This window comes from Macaca fascicularis, chromosome 7, assembly GCF_037993035.2.
Source record: "Macaca fascicularis isolate 582-1 chromosome 7, T2T-MFA8v1.1".
NCBI classification, from domain to species: domain Eukaryota; kingdom Metazoa; phylum Chordata; class Mammalia; order Primates; family Cercopithecidae; genus Macaca; species Macaca fascicularis.
This window is the reverse complement of record NC_088381.1, coordinates 156433155-156456572: the sequence shown is the minus strand read 5'-3', so window position 1 is coordinate 156456572 and position 23418 is coordinate 156433155. Positions and strand designations below refer to the sequence as shown.

Genomic DNA, 23418 nt, shown 5'->3' with positions numbered 1-23418 from the left:
AAAGATGGGTGGATTTCGGCAGGTAGAAAGGCAGGGACTTGACTGGGGTTGCTGTTCCTAGTTTTGGGGATAGTGAACGCCATGCACAGAATGAAGCAGTGCGTGTTTGGAGAGTAGAGTGGTCCAGGTTCCCTCTTGGGTAAGGAACTAGTAGGGAGTGATGCATGAAGGGACCAGAAGGTGGGATGTGACTATTGTTTGTGTCGGCCCTGGTGTAAAGATGAGCGTTTTCATGCAGTGAGGTGGGTAGTAGGGAGCAGGGCTTTGGATGTAGAGCCCTAGAGTGCCCCCCTCACCATATTCTTCTATTTCCTTCCTCTCGCGCCCTGCCCTTGTCTGGTACTTGCAATCCTGGCCCCTCCCACTTCCGGGACCTGGCTGTTCTCTGCATTGTCTCATTTCACCATTCATTCTCTTTCCTCCGTCTATAAACATCCTAATATTGTTTGTTCTCCTCGCTTTAAGTGATGGTTTGAGCGATCTGCTTTCCTTTCTCACTGACTTCTTTTTTTTTTTGAGACGGAGTCTCGCTCTGTCACCCAGGCTGGAGTGCAGTAGTGGGGTCTCAGCTCACTGCAAGCTCCGCCTCCCAGGTTCACGCCGTTTTCCTGCCTCAGCCTCCCGAGTAGCTGGGACTACAGGCCCCCGCCACCACACCCGGCTAATTTTTTATATTTTTAGTAGAGACAGGGTTTCACCATGTTAGCCAGGGTGGTCTCGATCTCCTGACCTCGTGATCCGCCCACTTCAGCCTCCCAAAGTGCTGGGATTACAGGCGTGAGCCACCGCGCCCGTCCTTTCTCACTGACTTCTAAGAGTATTCTCTGTGTGCTGCTTCTGCTTGCTGGTTACCGCCCACTCCTCTGCCTTTGCCACTCTGTTAAAGCGGCCCTCTCCAAGGCTCCCAGCACCCCCGCATCCCCTCACCATCACGTTCAAGCCTTTGTACCTTCTGGAAACTCTCCTTCTGGCATGCTGGGTTTTTCCCTCCTCCTTCCCATCAGTATTGTTTGGTGTGCCCTGCAGGTCTGTCCTGTGGCTTCTTCCCTCCCTCTGTGAGCTTCCCAGGGGTCTCATCCACATTTAACTTAACTTTTCTTTTCTTTTCTTTTTTCTTCTTTTCTTTTTTCTTTTCTTTTCTTTTCTTTTCGGAGACAGAGTTTCGCTTATATTGCCCAGGCTAGAGTGCAGTGGTGTGATTTTAGCTCACTGCAACCTCCACCTCCTGGGTTCAAGTGATTTTCCTGCCCCAGCCTCCCAAGTAGCTGGGATTACAGGCACGCCACCACGCCCAGCTAATTTTGTATTTTTAGTAGAGATGGGGTTTCTCTATGTTGGTCAGGCTGGTCTTGAACTCCCAACCTCAGGTGATCTGCCTGCCTCACCTCCCAAAGTGCTGGTGTTATAGGCATGAGCCACCGCCCCCAGCTACAGGATCATTCTTTTGCCTAGTGTTCGAGACTTCACACAATATTCACTGAGCCTGCTCTTCTAACCTTACTTCCCAAGTTATTTTACTCCTCTGTAGCTATCTGACACTCCAGCCACCCCATCTTTCCGGGGGGTGCTCCCTGGCTTTGCCAGTGCTGCTCTGCACCCCCAGGTGCCCTTACCTCATGCACCCTTCTGTTCACATGCCATCCAGACCAGATAGGCAGGGCTATGCTGTGCTGAGAAAATATTCCATTCCAAACTCTCAGGGAAGTAATAGTAAGGGTCACCTGTCCATTGCACACTGCACTAGCAGGAGGGCTCTGCCCCCTATGAGTCTGCAGTAGGAGCTTGAGCTGGAGAGCCTCTTCTCTCTGGAACGTTGTTTGTTGGTCAGTGTTGCAGTTGGAAGACAGCCTGGAAGCTGGCTTTTAACTCTCTGTACACTTTCCCTTGACCATTACTAGTCGCATTGCTGTGCCTGGTATCAAGGGGTGAGGAGGCATAATCCTGCCTGCTCTGAGAGGTTGAGAGACCTCACTTCTGATGGAAGCTGGACATGCCCACCTCACCCACTTACCCCTCAAGTCCCCTTAACTGCCATATCTTCTGCGAGGTGGTTCTTGGTTCTCTCTTCCTTGTCCCCATCAACCCCACCCAGGCTGGAAATGACCATTCCTTCTTCTGGACTCCTGTAACCTTTTATCTCTTCTCCCTTCCTTGAATTATGGTGATTTCATGCATACCTTTCCCCTTTTCGTGCCTGTATTCCAACCGTCTTTTTCCCCTTCTATTCTCAGTATTGCCTTTTCCACATAACAGTACCATAAATGGCTAGATGGTTTGTGGGGTGCAGAAGCAGGGAGACTAGGTGGATATAGAGCTAGTTCAGACAAGCCTGGGGTAGGGGCCCGAGCTGTGACAGCAGTGAGAAAAGTGGGATTGCAGAGATGGAGCCACGACCAAGCTTTGCATAGACAAGGAAAGCACAGTGACAAGGAAGTGCTGTGTGTCAGCAGAAGAATACCATGGAGGTTTGAATGCTATTTCCTCACAGCCTTATGTGCCACCAGAATAAAGTGTACCCACCGGGTTGTGGCATATTAAGTATCACTTAAATCACTGTGGAGATTTTGAAGCACAAATAATGCCTTTCAGAGGAAATTGTTATTTGAAGGAGTTGGCTGCTGAGTGTTAGAAATCATCTAGGGTTAGAAATCATCCTCAGTAACAGAAGGCAGGTGAGCTACAAATTGACTAGAAGAAACATGGCCCCTGTCATCCCTGGGCAGGGACACATGCATAGCTATTGTAAGATTAGGTTAAACTGATTCTGTTAGCTGCAGGTCTGAATCTTCCTGAAACATGGGAGCCAGGGCAGGGGGCAGCTGCAGCTGTTTTAATGTGACTCCTCTTGGCTCTGGACACTTTATGGGCTGTGTGGCTGCTGGTGACACTGTTGGACCAGAGCAGCTCAGATCCTGCTATACCATTACCCTTTTACAGTCGAAGCTTGTGTATTCATTTGGGAAGAACAATCAAAAATTCCAGTTAAGGAAATGCTTACAGACAGTCGGTGCTTGAACTGGCTCAGCAGCAGCAAGGCCACATCCCTACCCAGGGAAGAGAGTCCCCAGCCCAGTGCCTTGAATGGTATCTCTGCCTCAGCTTCCCCAGAGTACCAAAAAGTCTGCTAGTCTGCTGTGTGTGTGGTTTAAGACAGGGTCTTACTTTGTCACCCAATGAATGCCACCCCTTAAGTAGGCAGAGCCACCCCCATCCTATAGATGAGGAAGCCGAAGCTCCCAGGGTCACTCAGATAGTGTGGCTAAAGCTAGGTCATTTTAGCATGGATTTTTACAAGCTGTGTTCAAATGTCCTCAGAGGTAAGGGCCGATCTCAATATTTGGTTGGAGTAATTAGTCCAATTAAAAAAAATCTCATTTTGAACTTATTCTTTTTCTAGATAACCTCTTTGTGCCCAACCAGAACGGATACTACTGTCACTCTCAGACAAGCTTGGATAGAGCCCAGATTGACTTCAATGGTCGGATTCGTAACGGCAGTGTCTACAGCGCACACAGCACCAACTCCTTAAATAATCCTCAGCCCTACTTGCAGCCCTCGCCGATGTCGTCCAACCCAAGCATCACCGGGAGTGACGTCATGAGGCCTGACTACGTCCCATCCCATCGGCACAGCGCCCTGATACCCCCGTCCTACCGCCCCACCCCAGACTATGAGACTGTGATGAAGCAGCTCAACAGGGGCCTGGTGCATGCGGAACGGCAGAGCCACTCGCTGCGAAACCTCAACATCGGCAGCTCGTACGCCTACAGCAGGCCCGCGGCGCTGGTCTACAGCCAGCCCGAGATCCGCGAGCACGCGCAGCTCCCCTCGCCGCCGACGGCGCACTGCCCGTTCAGCCTGAGCTACAGCTTCCACAGCCAGTCTCCCTACCCCTACCCCGCCGAGCGGCGGCCCGTGGTGGGCGCGGTCAGCGTGCCCGAGCTGACGAACGCGCAGCTGCAGGCGCAGGACTACCCGGCCCCCAACATCATGCGGACGCAGGTGTACCGGCCACCCCCACCCTACCCGCCCCCCAGGCCAGCCAACAGCACGCCCGACCTGTCCCGCCACTTGTACATCAGCAGTAGCAACCCCGACCTCATCACGCGGCGCGTGCACCACTCGGTGCAGACGTTCCAGGAGGACAGCTTGCCCGTGGCGCACTCGCTGCAGGAAGTCAGCGAGCCCCTCACCGCCGCGCGCCACGCGCAGCTGCACAAGCGGAACAGCATCGAGGTGGCCGGGCTCAGCCACTGCCTGGAGGGCCTGCGGCTCAAGGAGCGGACGCTGTCCGCGTCGGCGGCGGAGGTGGTGCCGCGAGCCCTCTCGGCGGGCTCCCAGCCCAGCGTTTTCACCGAGAGAACGAAGCGGGAAGGGCAGGAGGAGGCGGAGGGTTTGAGATACGGCCATGAGAAGTCCCTGTCAGACGCCACCATGCTGATCCACAGCAGCGAGGAGGAAGAGGACGAGGACTTCGAGGAGGAGAGCGGGGCCCGGGCGCCCCCTGGACGTGCGCGCGAGCCCCGGCCTGGCCTGACCCAGGACCCACCTGGCTGCCCTCGCGCCCTGCTCGCCGGGCCCCTGCACATCCTCGAGCCCAAGGCCCACGTCCCGGACTCGGAGAAGAGGATGATGGACAGCAGTCCCGTCGGCACGACCGCAGAGGCCCGGCGGCCCTGGAGAGACGGGCTGCTGACGCCCTCTATGTCGGAGTCCGACCTCACCACGTCTGGCCGCTACCGAGCCCGGAGGGACTCCCTGAAGAAGAGGCCGGTGTCGGACCTCCTCTCTGGGAAGAAGAACATCGTGGAAGGGCTCCCGCCCCTGGGGGTAAGCCACGCGGCGAGCAGTGCCCGGCCAGGGGACTGCGCCTTCGCCCTGGCGGTTCTTTCACTCATCACGTCCCGTGTTTTTCAGCTCCTCTTGTTCTTCTAACGTTCTTCATTCCCCCACGTCACTGTCTTTTTGTCTAATTTTGAACACATTGAAATTTACATATGGAAATCGTGGGGATCCACTTGAATTTTAGTGGTTTTACTGGAGATTATTATAGATGAAGTGAAAAGGTAAATTCACAGGGCTTTGTCGAAAGGAATGGAAAAGATGAAAGGTTTTAGTGACGCAGTGTTAAGGGAAAGACAGTTAAGGTTTCATGACTTTAGGCAGGATTGCTTTAGCCACCCATTAAAAATACTGTGGGTGATGCGGCACCCACAGTATTTGTTTAGTTTGTTGAAGAGATACCTGAGAAAAGCATCCAGGAAAGTGTTCCCAATCCTAATATAATTCTCCAGGTTGGAGTGTGTGTGGATATAGCTTACATATCTTGGCTGTGATTCTCCAGAGTGATCCTGGAGTTGGGAAGGTGGTACTTTGTCAAGGCAAATCCTGAGACGTCCAGGTTTCTTAAATTTAAAAGAAAGATGAATTCAACTGAGAATCTAAGGAAAGTCCCTTGTAGAAGATGCAATTCTTTAATATTCGGCCTAATAAATAAATATGAATTAAGCACTTTTTACCTACTTTGAAGCAAAATATAAAAAAGCATAATAGCATCATCTCTAGCTGCCATCCTTGGAGCATTTACCATGGGCCAAGTATTTCCTCTACTTTTCTGGCCTATTTACAGTAAGCCTATTGTTATGCCTGTTTTATAGTTGAAGAAACAGACTTAGATATTAACTAACTTTTCAAGGTCATATGACTAGTGAGTGACTGAACTGGAATTTTAAACCCATACTTAGCAGCCCGTTCTGTTATCATCTACATTGTCAATGTATGTTCTGCATTGAAGTATACTGTATATATTCTATTAAGTCATAATTACCTGTTGAAGCCTTGCTAGTCTTTCACTGAAACTTTTTTTTTTTTTTTTTTGAGAGGGAGTCTGGCTCTGTCGCCCAGGCTGGAGTGCAGTGGCCGGATCTCAGCTCACTGCAAGCTCCGCCTCCCAGGTTTAGGCCATTCTCCTGCCTCAGCCTCCCGAGTAGCTGGGACTACAGGCGCCCGCCGCCTCGCCCGGCTAGTTTTTTTTTTTTGTATTTTTTAGTAGAGATGGGGTTTCACCGTGTTAGCCAGGATGGTCTCGATCTCCTGACCTCGTGACCCGCCCGTCTCGGCCTCCCAAAGTGCTGGGATTACAGGCTTGAGCCACCGCGCCCGGCTTTCACTGAAACTTTTAAACTCCGTCCTCAACCTGGGACTAAGCATTTGTGGCCTTGTGATGAAGTGTGTCCACCCGAAGTTATTTTGTTGCAGTGCTCAGGCTTCCAGCTTTTCCTGGCCCACATCTCCACTCCTCATGCCCCGCACTTGAGCCAGGCTAACTTAATTAGGGCCTCCATCGTATCTTCCATTGGCTTCCAGTGTCCTGGCAACTAGGGTTCTCCTCCCCACATCGCTGCTAAATTGCAAACTCAGACAGGAGGGCTCATTTCAAGTGTGGTTCTGGCCTAGTGTATGAGATCCTTTAAGATGCTGCAAACATCTTGCTAAACAGGAAAAAACCCACACTATTATAGTGCTTATGAGAGAGATTAATGTACAAAAACCTACTTAACAAAAAAAGTACCATAGATTTAAATTTGCTTTTTTTTTTTTTCTTTTGAGAAGAGTCTTGCTCTGTTGCCCAGGCTGGAGTGCAGTGGTGCGATCTCGCCTCACTGCCTCCTCTGCCTCCCGGGTTCAAGCGATTCCCCTGCCTCAGCCTCACGAGTAGCTGGGACTATAGGCACCCGCCACCATACCCAGCTAATTTTTTATATTTTTAGTAGAGAAGGGGTTTCACCGTGTTAGCCAGGATGGTCTCCATCTCCTGACCTTGTGATCTGCCTGCCTCAGCCTCCCAAAGTGCTGGGATTACAGGTGTGAGCCACCACACCTGGCCTAAATTTGCTTGCTTTCAGTAAATTTTGGGTTTGAATTTTAAGTTGATTTTTAAGTTTTTCACAAGTGTACAACATGACTCACGTACCTGAACAGTAAAGGTCAATGCCTTCAGCGGACACAGATTTAAGAGTGTAGGGAGCAGTGATTCAGGGATAAGATGTGGGTAGATTTTCCAAAGTAACTCTACCTGAATCCCAGAGCCAGCTGGACAGAGTCCTTTAATACTTCACACCCTTCCCATTGCATTAAGAACTGTCTGTTTTTATGGTGACTCAAGTACTTTCCGCAAATGCTAATTGAGTAGAGCTAAGTACTCAGGCCTATTTTATCCCTGTATGTTTTGAATGGGGTCTGGTAGGTTCAGTTAAATCTGAGGACGTTGATCAATTTGGTTCTCTTAAAAGAACTTTTCTCTCCCATTGACTTTTAAGACCACAATAATAGTAAAATTATGTGATTGGATTATGGTTTTGGTCCTTTTTGCTTACAGGATTCTACTTAAAGAATGGGTACGGCAACTGTGGTCACGAGGAAAGAGCAGAGGTCCTACGAGTTAAGAACCTTGGGGCTGAGTCTAGAGCCTGCCATTTGTTAGTTCTTGGTGACACGGTCAGGACCCTTCATGCGTCAGAACCTCAGCTTCCACATCAGATAACCTCAGATCACGAGGACGGTCATCCCTGCTCTGCCTGCTTCATGGCATTATGTCCCACATGCAGTTAGGCATGAAAAAATACCTCCTGAATTATATGATTCAGCATAACTGATTTTAACCAAAGATTTGCTTTTATTTGTTTTGACACTGATTACCTTGTAAAAGAGGCAGCCATGTGGCCTCAGACAAGCTATTTAATCTCTCTGTGACTCAGCTTTTACGTTTGTCAATGAGAGGACCCCAGAGAATTGTTGGGGGAATAAAATGAGGTTCTGGCACATTGAAAGAGCTTAGTCAATATTAACATTACTGTGAGGTGGCATCATACATTGAACTTAATGGTTTTCGAGAGTGGAAGAGGCCAATCCCCTGTTGTCTCCTCTGACCTTTCATAGTAACATGGGGTTGCCATTATCTTAATCGTTACAACAAATTTCCTAATGTGAATTAAGGTTATGGAGGTTTAGTATTAAAAACAGTGAAATAAACTGCAGACAAGTAGGAATGATTTTAGAATTCTCCACCCATCTCCACCTCCAGCAACCTGATTGTTATCTTAAAGGCAGACTGGTTTGGGTGCTCATACATCTACATAAAGATTTTCTTTTTTTTTTTTTTTTTGAGGCGGAGTCTCGCTCTGTCGCCCAGGCTGGAGTGCAGTGGCGCGATCTCGGCTCACTGCAAGCTCCGCCTCCCGGGTTCCCGCCATTCTCCTGCCTCAGCCTCCCGAGTAGCTGGGACTACAGGCGCCGCCACCACGCCCGGCTAATTTTTTTGTATTTTTTAGTGGAGACGGGGTTTCATTGTGTTAGCCAGGATGGTCTCGATCTCCTGACCTCGTGATCCGCCCGTCTCGGCCTCCCAAAGTGCTGGGATTACAGGCTTGAGCCACCGCGCCCGGCCATAAAGATTTTCTTTTTGTTGTACCCTTTAGTGCAGTGGTTCTCACATAAGAAATCACTGTGCAGGGTATGCATTAAAATCCTATGCTTATATTCTAAGGGCTAATTAAGGCATATTCCAGGCTAGTTTTGATTACATACAACATTCTTCCAATACTGGCTTTGAACTGACCTCACAGCCAATCAACTTTATCCAGCGTGTCCCAGTGTGGGATATTTTGAGTCATTTTCAAGTAGAGAAGTGCGGGAGCTAGCTCGTATTGGCTGGCAAGAGCCGACTTAAATTTTCAGGAATCTTGTGAGCCAACTGATGTGACATTAACAGTTTGAAATTGGCTGTGATGGGAGTATTTACACCATGGATATGGGCAAACACCAATCAAAACTTCCTTCCAAGAGCCAGTGTTAAATATTACCAGCACATCACTGTTTTCTGCACGTTAGAACCATTAAATTTCAGCCTAAGCAGGAACTTTTTAGTCTGTATGCCTGTGTCTGAGTGTATCTGTCTCTTTCTGTCTAGGTGAGGCTTACAGAGGAAAAGTGACTTGCCTGAAAGAAGTTGGTCAGTTAGAGGCCACATGTGAACCCAGGCCTCTGCTGCTTCTAGTCTAGACTGCATTATGTGGGGAGCTCATTATCAAATATGAATTATAAAATTAAAAATTAATCCATTTAGCTTTTTGAGTTAGGTACCAATCATAGTCTCCAATTACAGCAGCAATCTTTTAGGATTTTTTCCTCTCTTACCAAGATGCCTTTTCCCTCTGTTCTTGCGCCATTATCATGGGGCTTCCTGGCCTGTTACAGGTTGAGAGAGCTGGAGTAACACTGATTTTGTTTACAGGGCAGAACCATTTTTTTCCAGTTGGGGCTACTCATTATATTGATGTCTTCCAAGGAAGTGCAGTATATCCAACGAAACTTAGCATTTGTTTTTTGAGACGGAGTCTCACTCTGCCCACAGGTTGGAGTGCAGTGGCACGATCTCAGCTCACTGTAATCTCCGCCTCCCGGGTTCAAGCCATTCTCCTGCCTCAGCCTCCCTAGTAGCTGGGACTACAGGCATGCGCCACCCTGCTGAGCTAATTTTTGTATTTTTAGTAGAGATGGGGTTTCACCATGTTGGCCAAGATGGTCTCAATCTCCTGACCTCATGATCCGCTTGCCTCGGCCTCCCAAAATGCTAGGATTACAGGTGTGAGCCCCCGCGCCTGGTCAACTTAGCGTTCTTATGCTTATTATTCTCAGAGAGGAAAATCATGCTCTAATAATAACTTCAGGAAGCACCTGATTTCAGGAGATAAGATTTTGTTGATGCCTTCTGTTCTGTCCTGTCCTCCTGGTGTCATGATGGAGATTTTAGCTCTGTTTTATTTTCCTTGTTTAAAAATGTAGCCATTCTGAGAGGTAGCGTGATCTAACCCGGGTCATCCAAGTCCACGCTAGAACGCAGAGTAGCATAGGAGGAGGGAGCTTCAACACACAAAGGGGGCTGCTGCAGAAAGCATTTAATTTTTTCAGAATGACTTAAAGAATTTATATATTTTAAAAATTGTAAAAGCTGGCCAGGCATGGTGGCACATGCCTGTAATCTCGAGCACTTTGGGAGGCCACCACAGGAGGATTGCTTAAGTTTGGGAGTTTGAGACCAGCCTGGGCAACATAGTGAGACCCCATCTCTACCAAAAACACAGAGATTAGTTGGGCATGGTGGCATGTGCTGGTATTCCCAGGTACTCGGGAGGTTCAGGTGGGATTGTTTGAGACTAGAGGTTGAGGCTGCAGTGAGCTAGGATGGTGCCACTGCATTCCATCCAGCCTGGGTGACAGAGTGAAGACCCTGTCTCAAAAAAACAAAAACAAAAAAACAAACAATAAAAGCTTATTATAGTCAAGTGATTGCATTTAAAGCTTTTTGTTTTGTTTTGTTTTTGGACTTCAGCTGATTTTTTATGTCTGTCTTGTTTTAAAAAAAAAGGAATGCGGTCTGCCTGGAGCCTCACCTTTCATTACAACAGAACTTTGTAACCAATCGTGTTTCAAAACCTTCTATCTGGAAGACTTATCAGGGCTTTGGCCTTGAAAGGAATGTCTTCCCACTAATGTTTGGTAAACAAGTGGTGTGTGAAGGAGTGTAATCTTTCTGGGTTTATTGTGAAAGGAGAACACTCCCTTTGTGTGTTCCTGGTCTTCAGTGCGTTGACATTTCTTTTCACAGGGGTTGTATTTGTGTATGTTTCATATATACATATAAATTCTTTTACAGGGAATGAAAAAGACTCGAGTAGATGCAAAAAAAATTGGTCCTCTTAAACTGGCTGCCCTAAACGGACTCTCCCTATCTCGAGTGCCTCTGCCTGATGAAGGAAAGGAAGTGGCTACCAGAGCAACAAATGATGAAAGGGTACGTATGGGACACACGGGGCTTTGCGCCTTCTCTGGAACAACCGGTAAATACTACGCAGATGCCTTCATGAGATTTTGGTGAATTTTCTAACGCAATTTAATAATAAATGATTGTTAAGGAATTTTGTAATATGGTCCTCAAAATTGGGGCAAATGTATAGCTAATGTCTATAGATAATTTCAGGTTTGAATGCTGATTTTTTGTTTGTTTCTCAGTGTTCTTTTTTACCTTCTCTTGGCCTTTTGGGGCAGTCTTGATTTTGATGGCCTTAAAGTGAGAAGAAATCTACAAAAATACAGGAGCATACATAGGAAAGACAGTAGACACTGACTTTTATTATATTGAAAATTTATCTCGAGAGTAGTTTCTCAGTTTTTCAAAACTTCCTTTTGTGCCTGAGGTGTATTTTCTAAGAGTTTTTATTACATCAAAATCAGATAGGCATACATTTGCTTTACAACGGGATCCTGGAGGTAGTTTCCAATATTTCCTACTGCTTTAGTCTTTTATATGTCGTATGATATAAAATGAAAACACGTGTTCATAGATGTTGGAACTCATTATCCGTCCCCTAGATTTACTGTTCCCCAGGAGAATTCCATCTATTAGGGGTCACAAAATTGACCACAGATCTAGAGAAAATGAATTAAACAAATTTCTTTAGGCCAATTTTCAACTTTAAACAAAACTTTGCATTATATTTCTCACCAAAATGATTGTCTTTGTTCTTTTAATTCTTGTTGTTGTGACTTGTTAAAATTTTAACTTTGTTTTCACCTAGAATTTTGTTTTTGTTTTGATTTGTTTTGATTTTTTTGAGATAGTGAACCTCACGGTTCACTGCAGCCTCAACCTCCTGGACTCAAGCAGTCCTCTTGCCTCATCCTCCCAAGTAGCTGGGACCACAGGCATGCACCACCACACCTGGCTCATTTTTTAATTTTTTGCAGAGACAGGGTCTCACTGTGTTGCTCAGGCTGGTCCTGAACTCTTAGGCTCAAGTGATCCTCCCTCTTTGGCCTCCCAAAGTGCTGGGATTACAGGCATGAGCCACCGTGCCCAACCTAGAATTTTCAATATTAGACAGTGCTAGGTGTGAAGCAGAAAACAAGATTTCAAATATACAGTCAAAAGGTAGCCATGACATGTGGCTGTATTCATGTTATTCCACATATTCTGTTTTATAGTGTAAAATTCTGGAACAACGATTAGAACAAGGAATGGTATTCACAGAATATGAAAGAATTCTTAAGAAACGGCTAGTTGATGGGGAGTGCTCAACAGCACGACTCCCTGAAAATGCAGAAAGAAATCGATTCCAAGATGTTCTTCCTTATGACAATGCGAGAGTGGAGTTGGTCCCAACTAAAGAAAACAACACTGGTTACATCAATGCATCACATATTAAGGTGAGAGGAACGCCTCAAGTAATAAACAGCACATGCAGTTTCAGTTAAATTACAAGAATGGTAAGAATTGTATTCATGTCTGTTTAGAATGCAGATATTTTAAAATTTATTTTCATTTTATTGTTTTAGATAAACACTCTAGTTTTGAACATTTGTGACAAACTGTACTACAAGCTGGGAAATCCACACACCAGTGCTAGGTAAAAAGTGTCTATCAGACAGAGCCAAAGTCATGTCTCTCCATGTGCGAAACCACTCTGCCCCCAGCACTGTTAGCAGGATTCAGGGCACACTTATTTGCCTGGCTTTTTTTCTTTTGCCTTTTTTGAGATGGAGTCTTGCTCTGTCACCCAGACTGGTGGAGTGCAGTGGTGTGATCATGGCTCCCTACAGCCTTGACCTTCTGTTGCCTGGCTTTAGAACTTTGTCCTTCTAAATCTGAAGACCTCTTTTTAGCTCAAATTCTTCTGGGAGCCACTGAATTGCTAGTTTTTCCTCATCACATACTGACATGCATTTTTATGTAACAGAAGTGTCTCGGCTTTTTGATGGTGTTCACAAAAACTTTCAAAAGGTGCCATCTGTTCTCTTTGCATACTCTTTGTAATAATTTTTAAGTATCATTTTGTTCTTTGAAGAAGTGCTTTTTTCCTGGAACCAGTATAATGTCATTAAACTGGGGTAATGTTTATGGTGAGAGATAGGGGGTCTAGTTTTATTTTTCTGCTTATGGATATCCAGTTTTCCCACCCCATGTATTTAAGAGACTGTCCTTCCCCAATGTATGTTCTTGGCACCTTATCTGGGGTAATATCACTGCCATGAAAATGGACAAAATGATGATTCACAACACGTGATGGAATAAAGCCAGATGTTCCTTCTTCCTCATTGTACCCTTTGTTCATGCTGGCCACATTCAATTCTTTTTTTTTTTTTTGAGACGGAGTCTGGCTCTGTCGTCCGGGCTGGAGTGCAGTGGCCGGATCTCAGATCACTGCAAGCTCCGCCTCCCGGGTTTACGCCATTCTCCTGCCTCAGCCTCCCGAGTAGCTGGGACTACAGGCGCCCGCCACCTCGCCCGGCTAGTTTTTTGTATTTTTTAGTAGAGACAGGGTTTCACCGTGTTAGCCAGGATGGTCTCGATCTCCTGACCTCGTGATCCGCCCGTCTCGGCCTCCCAAAGTGCTGGGATTACAGGCTTGAGCCACCGCGCCCGGCCTCAATTCTTTATTTTGGGAAGGAGAAATCTCATGGTGAGTGAAGAAGTAAGTGTGGACAGGTGGTGCTTTTTTTTCTTTAGTTTGCAAGTATTATTTGAGAAGGGAACAAGCTGACACCAAGGCTTTCTGGAGACTGGAAGTCTGCCTGTGAATGCCAGGACCCCTTGATGGCTTTTGGGAACCTATGCACATACTCTTTTATTTTTAAATATAAGATCAGCATACTTTACTTAAAAATCGAGCATTTCTTTGAAATAACTCATCCAGTCTCATGACTAGATGGATAAGAATGAATGATACTGTAGTTCTGTAGTGATATTTCAAAATCTTCAGCAGCCACTTGCAGAATAGAGGAAAGAATTTGAGACCTGGGTCTGACTCCTAGATCTAAAATGAGGTGGGACCTCACTTTATAAGCTGTGTTGTGGGACCTCATCTCAGTTATATGGAAATAAATAAATGATGCCGGCTTCTCACTAGCCCTTCCTCCTCCCTAGTACTTATTCACTGTTACAATCTGCTACTCATCCACAGTGGCAGCCACTGGGTGCTCAGTGAGATGATGTGGAGCAGTGACTAGGGGACTGGCAGCCCTGAGTGAGAGTGCATGTGACACAAGGCTTGGCACTGGGTTTTACATTTAGTGAGCGTCTGGAGACAGTTATTGTCGTCATTCAACATTGGTGAAGCCAAGATTTAACCCAGGTCTCTTAACTACAAATCTAGTAATTACTGTTGTATTAGACTGCTCTCAAGGAAGTTAAATCTTAAGTGGAAACTTAATATTATTGTGGAGAGTGACCTTGACTCAGAAGTTCAGAGGTGAGACTATCTTAAGTAGGAAGTTTTTTTTTTTTTTTTTTTTTAAAGAAGAGGAACCATGGCTGTAATAATACCTACTTATTGAGTTATATACCAGGTACCATAGATACTGACTCAGTCCTCACAACGACCCTATGAGGGTAGGCAGTATTTTTATTTTATAAATGAGAACTGAGATTCAGCAAGGTTAAGCAGGTTGCATAGATATTATGTATATTCACAGTGCCTACGTTTATAAAAATGTCAGTAATGCAAATTGTATTCACAAGGGAAAAGATGAAAAGTCTTTCCTTATTCTGCTGAATAATCCAGTTTACTACTTTTTTACTTTTTTAAACAACTTTTTTAGTACTACCATGAATGTATGCATACATACCTATGTATATTATACACACATGTCAATTTTTTTAACCTTTTCTAATCCCAGGTCTCTGTCAGTGGAATTGAATGGGATTATATTGCCACACAGGGACCATTACAGAATACCTGTCAAGATTTTTGGCAGATGGTATGGGAACAGGGAATTGCAATTATAGCAATGGTGACAGCAGAAGAGGTAGGTATTCATTTCTCTTAAGTGATTTTCTCAGCCTCTGAAGAACAGTTAATGATAATCATCTAGAATCCTGACCTGTGGAGAAAAAGGCAGGGTAGGGTTGTGGTTCTGTTTCAGATGTGCCATCTGTGTGAGAAGGGCATCCATTGCCGGATCTCGAGTCATTTAACCGTGCTCGTCTTTAACAGGAGGGTGGAAGGGAGAAGAGCTTTAGGTATTGGCCACGACTTGGTTCCAGGCACAACACTGTCACCTATGGAAGGTTTAAGATCACGACCCGCTTCCGCACAGACTCTGGCTGCTATGCCACCACGGGCCTGAAGATGAAGCACCTCCTTACTGGGCAAGAGAGGACCGTCTGGCACCTCCAGTACACAGACTGGCCTGAGCATGGCTGTCCAGAAGACCTCAAGGGATTTTTATGTGAGTGACTTTTAAGTTTGTTCCCAGGACAGCTGCCTCTGGAGCTGTTAAATAGAGAGGAACATTTATGTTTCTGAAATATTTCCTTTATGTTCTCTCATATAAGCTTCGGACTTGTTTTAACATAAAGAATACAAGTGTTTTGGGGAGGGTTAACAAGAGGTTTATAAATTATGATTTGGTAGTGAGTAGAATGCCACAACTGACTCAGTGTCTCCCCCATTTCATTTTGTAGACCAGAAAGTGGGCAGAGGTAGTGACTTGCTCAGGGTCACACTGTCCCTTGGTGGTTGGGTTTGGTTCACTGGTACCCAGTGCTCTTTGTCTGCAGTCCTCTTAATCAGTGGAGAGAATATGAAGATTGAGTCGTCAATGTGATATGCCTTGATCCTTGAGTATTTTTCTATTTCATTGATTTTCCACAGCGTATCTTGAAGAGATCCAGTCTGTTCGACGCCATACAAATAGCACAAGTGATCCCCAAAGCCCAAACCCTCCGTTGCTGGTCCACTGCAGTGCTGGGGTAGGAAGGACTGGCGTGGTTATTTTGTCGGAGATCATGATCGCCTGCCTGGAACACAATGAGGTGATGGCGCTTATGATTGCCTGGCCTTTTTGGGTGGAAATAAGGCTGGGGAAGAGAGGGACGTAGTGACCTAATAGCTCTTTTTGCGCACATTTCCTTGGACTCTGGTGGCCTCAAGATGTCACTAATGTTCCCTGCCAAAGGCTGTGTCTTCTTGGAGAGTCTCAGTACCAATTAGCATATTAAAGACTGAGAAGTCATACGATAAATAAAGCTGTTTAATTTTGTTTTACTTGCTCAAGGTTTTTCAAATTTGAGCTCAGAACTCTTTCTTTCTGTTTACATTTCAAGGATGATTCATGCGGCCCGGAGCCCTTGAGGGAAATAGATATTGACAGCACACTCTGTTTTTGTAGAGTCTTGGTATTTAGTGAGATATGGTCATTATGTCCAACCATACAGAGTCAGTGAGCTATACCCAGGGAATGTTGACGAAATAGTCTGCATGGACATTCTATTTATAGTTAAAACTCATCCGAAAATCAGAAGTAGGCCATCATGGCTTATTTCTAAAAGATGCTAAGGTAGAAAAGAGACTGTGTGCATCTCCTAACCAGGTTTCTGCCAGGACACTAGTGTCTTCCCATCCTTTCTCTCTCCCAAGGGGAACGCATTATCTTCATTACCATTTCTCTCAACCTAGGTACTGGACATCCCGAGAGTACTGGACATGCTGAGGCAACAGAGAATGATGCTGGTGCAGACTCTCTGCCAGTACACGTTTGTGTACAGAGTCCTCATCCAGTTCCTGAAAAGCTCCAGGCTCATCTAAGCTCCCAGATTCCTTACGGGGCCAGTCATGTGAAGCGTTTACAGCTTTAAAAAAAAGCGCTTGCCTAACTCATACTTTCCCCCCTTGACACTTGATCCACGCAGCGTGGCACTGGGACGTAAATGGTGCAGTCTGAATGGCGGCGCACTGAAGGAAATGTGCGAAGCACAGGCTGAAGACGGGTTTCTAACCTGGGAAAGGTGCTCAAGGAGGACTTGGTTTCAAGGGCCTTGCCCTGCCCTGGTCTGTCCGGTTTGCAGTACTTGCACACATTTTGGAGATTGTATTTTCTAGACAATGCTCTATTTTACTGAAGCTATGCTGGGCAATTCTGGCAATCATTAAAGCGCATAGATTTCTATCTTAAACTAATTTTTGATAATGGAGTTTTATTTTATGACAAATATTTAGGGATTTTCTAGTGAGAAACAACTTTGTGTAGGGATGATCCACAGATATGAGTGGCTCCTATTTAACTTTGTATTTAAAAATCATGTTATTATCTTTTGTAATTTTTTGAAAACCTTGGTTACTTAATGGTTTAGTTACCAAACTGAAAACTATACTGAGAATCTATAAGTGTTATTTTGAAACATCAAAAGGATTTTTCTATCCAGAACATTTTTTAATCCTAAAAATTCTATATAGTTGTATCTTCTCTATTTTTCAAATGAGAGCTCAACTCATTTAGATACTGAAATGAGTCAGTTAATGTAAAGTTGGGATGAAGGCACATTATTTAAAATGTAAGAGAATAAACATTATTTTTTCAGTATTACTCATAAATCTAAATGAATTTGATTTTATTGGTTGAAAATGAAGTGAAAAACAATTGCCTAGGGTGGTTTTAAGCACTTTTTTTGTTAAAAACATATCTTTGAGTTTTAATGTATGTGTTGTTTTGTAGATGGCACAATAACAATGGGCGCCGAGAAGTGTTTTGGGAGAGATTAAGGACTAAGTATGTAAGATGACTAGGACAAGAGTGGGGGAGTGTGATGGTAAATGCAGGATGCCTTCGTCTTTACAAAAATGCAGTATTATCTATACTCAGACTGAGGTGCTGGGATGGAGAGCAGGGGCTTGGAGTATGGGGGCTGACCCCACGGCACTGTCCCCAGGGAATTCAAGTCCTCTCACAGCCCGTGACTTACTCTGTTTCCTTGGGGGTTTTCCCACCTAAACCTGTATTGTTTCTTTTTCATAAATAAATTCAGCATTATAGTATCATTAAAAGAAGCCTTGAAGAGGCGTATTTTTCCTTTTGGTTGAAGGAAGGGAATAGTTAATAATATTACAAATTTGGACTGTACTTCTCCCACAAAGTACAGTCCAAATTTGTGCACAGAGATTGCTATGGTATTCAAGAGGTACTTGCATTTTAGCTCCTTAATTCCCTGGTCAGTGTTAGCTGTTTAGTGCCCCCTCACCCATCACGTTTAGGCACATCCCAATAGACAGAACCAGGCTGAGTTACAGGGGGAGTGTGTCATCACTGGCCCAGATTAAGATGGCCTCGTCAGAATGACCATTGAGTAGGTACGGATGAATGGAATATTTAGTGGAGGAACCCTTTCCTTTTTCCTTCTTTTTGGGGTCTCTTCTTAAAATGAAAAGCTTCCAAAATATCAAATCTAGGGCTGTTTCCTAAATTACACTATTCTAGGCATCATTTTGATTCCCATGTCACTCCTTAACTCACTTCTTTGAGCACTACAAGTATGTTGTCAGCCACGAGACAGGACTTCCTAAATAGTGTGTGCACCAGCCTAACTCTGCCTTACTCAGAAACCAACCACCTAAGAGGAAACGCAGAAGATATTAATGAAAACTAATTGAAAGTATGCACACTTCTCATGTAGGAACAAAATTAAAATTTTACATTTTTATTTTACAATGTAAATTACATTTTGTAGCAACAAAATGTAAATTTTGTAAATACAAAATTCTTTTTAAAGTCCTGTTTAAAGAACAATAGAACTAAGTGAAAATATTCAGAATGAGCTCCTTAGAAGAAAGGAGTAAGAATTTTTTACTGGGACTATTTCCCATCTCTAGAAAAAGTGCTTCTTCCCTTCCCCTCCCTCTCCATGGTGCGTTTTTGTGAAAATGCTTTTCTATCAGGTTTAAACAGTTTGACGTAGCTCATTGACAAGAACATATTGTAAAACAAATCCAATTAAAGAGTAATATATGGTCTATTTGTGTTTCTGTTGTAATAATTTGATAAGTAAACTTCTGAGGGCAAAATTACTGTTTAAATCTATCACTCTTAAAATGTTGCATGTTTGACATCGTTCCTAAGAGCCATGTAATTTTAAACATTTAATTGCAGTTAGTGAATATGAAAGGATTTCTGAATAAAAATCTATCCACATTACTAAGCTTTGAAATAGTGTGATTTTCAAGAGCAAACTAGAACATTGAGGGTTCATAGGTTTACCGCCTCTGAAATTAGTATATTAATGTCTGCCAAACTTACACAGTGCTTCATGTATCTTAGTGTCTTTAATACAAATTATCAAAATGTGCCCTTCTACAAAGCATCGAGTTATAAACCAGTGTTTTCCACTGATCAATTTTCATATCTTTGGCATCAGTTTTCCTATTAGTGGGGTCTTTTGATGAAATAGTTTAGCTGATAGTTTTGATCACAGAAAGTACTCATTTTATTTTTTATTTTTGAGATGGAGCCTTGCTCTGTTGCCCAGGCTACAGTGCAGTGGCACAATCTCGGCTCACTGCAACCTCTGCCTCCTGGGTTCGAGCCATTCTCCTGCCTCAGCCCCTGAGTAGCTGGGATTACAGGCATGCACCACTATGCCCGGCTAATTTTTGTATTTTTAATGGAGACGGGGTTTCACCATGTTGGCCAGGCTGGTCTCCAACACCTGACCTCAAGTGATCTGTCTGCCTCGGCCTCCCAAAGTGATGGGATTATAGGCGTGAGTCACTGTGTCCGGCCAGAAAGTACTCATTTTAGAATATCATTTGGAATGCTTATTGTAGTCATTTATTATTAATGTCTTCTGGAACATCTATGAAGCATTCAGAAAATGCTAGAATTTAGTCTTTAAAACCCTTTGGCCGAATTAGAAGCTGGGCCTGTGCTTCCTTAGAAAAGTCCAGAAAGCAATGTCTAGTCAGAAACCCAGGAGGGAGGAGACTGTGGTGGTGTGGGACTGAGTGGTGACAGCATGACGTGGCCAGCTTTTCTGTGAGGCTTTCACCATCAGAAGACAGGAGTCATTTCAGATGGGTTGAGATGTTAATGTTCACAATATTAAGAAAATTTAAATATACAACTATGTACAGTAAAATAAACTGGAGATTAGCTGCAACTTGACAAGAGCAGGTTTATTGTTTGAGATTTGCATGAACAAATGGAAACAGGAATTACTATTGTAAGTAAGACTTTTTTTTGTTTTTGTTTTTTTTTTGGCGATGGAGTTTTGCTCCGTGGCCCAGGCTGGAGTGCAATGGCACGATCTTGGCTCACTGCAACCTCTGCCTTCCGGGTTCAAGCGATTCTCCTGCCTTGGCCTCCCAAGTAGCTGGGATTACAGATGTGCACCATTACGCTGGACTAATTTTTTATTTTTAGTAGAGATGGGGTTTCACCATGTTGGCCAGGCTCGTCTCAAACTCCTGATCTCAGGGGATCCACCCGCCTCGGCCTCCCAAAGTGTTGGGATTACAGGCATGAGCCACTGTGCCTGGTTGTAAGTCAGACTTTTTAAAGGAACTCTTTTGGGTGGAAATGTAGTTGAACTTGCTTATCAGCAAGATTTCATGTGGAACAAGCTAAAACTATCCCTTTCCGGTTTAATTTTTTTTTTAAAGAATCTAAATTGCAGGGGGCTTTCTTTTGAGCTGAGGGATAGACATTTCAAAAGTAGAGGAATAGCTGCATTAGAAATTTGCCTGGGAAAACATTTCTCAATATGAGCTTTTCAAATCTTACCTGTAGATAAGAGCTCCATTTACCCTACTATCTAAAATTATTTATAGAAAAATGAGGACAGCCGGTCGTGGTGGCTCACCCCTATAATCCCAGCACTTTGGGAGGCCAAGGCCGAGGCGGGTGGATCACGATGTCGGGAGTTAGAGACCAGCCTGGCCAACATGGTGAAACCCCATCTCTACTAAAAATACAAAACTTAGCTGGGCATGGTGGCACGTGTCTGTAATCCCAGCTACTCAGGGAGGTGGAGGCAGGAGAATTGCTTGAACTTGGGAGGCAGAGGTTGCAGTGAGCTGAGATCTTGCCTCTGCACTCCAGCCTGGGCAACAGAGTAAGACTCTGTCTCAAAAAAACAAAACAAACACAAACGAAAAATGAGGAAACGTTAGGAAATTCAGATCAAAAGTTTGCATGTTTTGGGGATACTTGGGTAGATAGGATTTTAGAAAACATTTGAAATCCTTGGATTGTTAAAGTGGTGGCACAGTTTTCTGTGTATTTCAGGTAGTTCCCAAATAAAAAATACGCTCTAAAAGTTCACTTGTATGTTGACTTTTAGTAATATTTACCCATGCAAGCAATACTCTTGGTGTTAACTTTTAGTTTGTGCCCCCGAAGCTTACTCAAACCACAGGAGCCCTGAAAGGTAAGCAGTGGTACAGAACCAAACCATATCTATATGTGTTCTGTACTCCAAGAAATTATAGGGCAACTTTTCTCCCTACTGCACCCTGCTGGTGAGATCAGAGAATAAATTCTCACTCCTGTCGGGCAGTGGCTCAGACTCAGAAAGCAACTGAAGTTAAACTGGTCAGTGTTTTATGGGGAAACTTTACAGAAAGTAAAGGCCAACCAACACAAAACCAGGGCACTTGACAAAAATACAACCAAGGACTCTCACAGGGTCCACTTCGCTCTCCTGTTACCTCCACTTGAGCAGGTGCTGGTATCCATGGCTGAAAGACCTGAAGATGAATCACATCTCAGGACTTTTTGCAGACACTCCCCAGCATCAGCCCAGAGCCCAGTAGCTCTGCTGGGTGACTAGATCTAGAAGAGAAATAACAATCACTGCAGTTTGGCTCTCAGGACGCACCATCCTTAGGGAAAAGGGGAGAGCATCACATCAAAGGAGCAACCCGTGGTACAAAAGAATCTGAACAGCACCCTTGAGTCCTAGATCTTCCCTCACATACTCTACCCAAATGAGAAGCAACCAGAAAAACAATTCTGATAATATGACAAAACAAGGTTCTTTAACACCCCAAAAGATCGCACTAGCTCACCAACAGTGGATCCAAACCAAGATAAAATCTCTGAATTGCCAGAAAAAAGAATTGAGAAGATCAACTATTCAGTCAATCAAGGAGGCACCAGAGAAAGAGATGAAGTCTAACTTAAAGAAATATAAAAAATGATATAGGGCCGGGTGTGGTGGCTCACACCTGTAATCCCAACACTTTAGGAGGCCGAGGCAGGTGGATCACTTGAGGTCAGGAGATCAAGACCAGCCTGGCCAACATGGCAAAACCCTGTCTCTACTAAAAATACAAAAATTAGCTGGGCATGGTGGTGGGCACCTGTAGTCCCAGCTACTGGGGAGGCTGAGGCAGGAGAATTGCTTAAATCTGGGGAGGCGGAGGTTGCAGTGAGCCGAGATTGTGCCACTGCACTCCAGCCTGGGTGACAGAGCAAGACTCCTTCTCAAAGAAAAAAAAAAAAGATATAGAATAAGAATGGAAAAATCTCCAGTGAAACAGCGTAAGTAAAAAACAATCATGGCTGGGCATGGTGGCTCACGCCTGCAATCCCAGCAGTTTGGAAGGCTGAGGCAGGTGGATCACCTGAGGTCAGGAGTTCAAAACCAGCCTGGCCAACGTGGTGAACCCTGTCTCTACTAAAAATACAAAAATTAGCCAGGTGTGGTGGCAGACACCTGTAATCCCAGCTATTCGGGAGGCTGAGATAGGAGAATCGCTTGAATCTGGGAGGCAGAGGTTGCAGGTACCAAGATTTTGCGATTGCACTCCAGCCTTGGTGACAAGAGTGAATATCCATCTCAAAACAAAAAAGCACAACTTCTAGAAATGAAGAACACACTTAGAGAAATGCAAAATGCATTGGAAGATCTCAGCAACAGAACTGAACAAGTGGAAGAAAGGAACTTCACAGCTCAAAGACAAGGCTTTCAAATTAACCCAATCTGACAAAGACAAAAAGGAATTTTAAAAAAATGATCAAAACCTCCAAGAAGTTGGGGATTATGTTAAATCACCAAACCTAAGAATAATGGGTGTTCCTGAGGAAGAAGAGAAACCTAAAAGTTTGGAAAACATATCTGAGGGAATAATTGAAGAAAACTTTCTCAGCTCTGCTAGAGATCTAGACATCCAAATACAAGAAATTCAAAGAACACCTGGGAAATTCATCACAAAAAGATCATTGCCTGGGCACACAGTCATCAGGTTATCTAAAGTCAAAAAAAAGGAAAGACTCTTAGGAGCGATGAGGCAAAAGCATCAGGTAACCTATAAAAGAAAACCTATCAGATTAATAGCAGATTTCTCAGCAGAAACCCTACAAGCTAAAAGGGACTGGGGTTCTATATTTAACTTCCTTAAACAAAGCAATTATCAGCCAAGAATTTTGTATCTAGCAAAATTAAGCCTCATAAATGAAGGAAAGATACAGTCTTCTTCAGACAAACAAATGCTGAGAGAATTTGCCACTACCAAGCCAGCACTAAAAGAACTACTAAAGGCCGGGCGCAGTGGCTCACACCTGTAATCCCAGCACTTTGGGAGGCCGAGG

General features: G+C 44.5%; 1 protein-coding gene across 7 annotated transcripts in view; it reads left to right on the top strand.

Moving 5' to 3' along the window:
• Nucleotides 1–19023, top strand: part of PTPN21 (protein tyrosine phosphatase non-receptor type 21) — an 89906-nt gene extending 70883 nt beyond the window's left edge. For all 7 annotated transcript variants that reach the window (XM_073998001.1, XM_073998002.1, XM_005561979.4 and 4 more), the window contains 7 exons: nucleotides 3398–4830; nucleotides 10715–10852; nucleotides 12043–12264; nucleotides 14734–14862; nucleotides 15051–15285; nucleotides 15711–15871; nucleotides 16515–19023. In XM_073998001.1, the coding sequence (XP_073854102.1) occupies nucleotides 3398–4830; nucleotides 10715–10852; nucleotides 12043–12264; nucleotides 14734–14862; nucleotides 15051–15285; nucleotides 15711–15871; nucleotides 16515–16643 (2447 nt within the window). In that variant the 3' untranslated portion in view covers nucleotides 16644–19023. The remainder of the gene's footprint in view (nucleotides 1–3397; nucleotides 4831–10714; nucleotides 10853–12042; nucleotides 12265–14733; nucleotides 14863–15050; nucleotides 15286–15710; nucleotides 15872–16514) is intronic.
• The last annotated feature ends 4395 nt before the right edge of the window (nucleotides 19024–23418 follow it).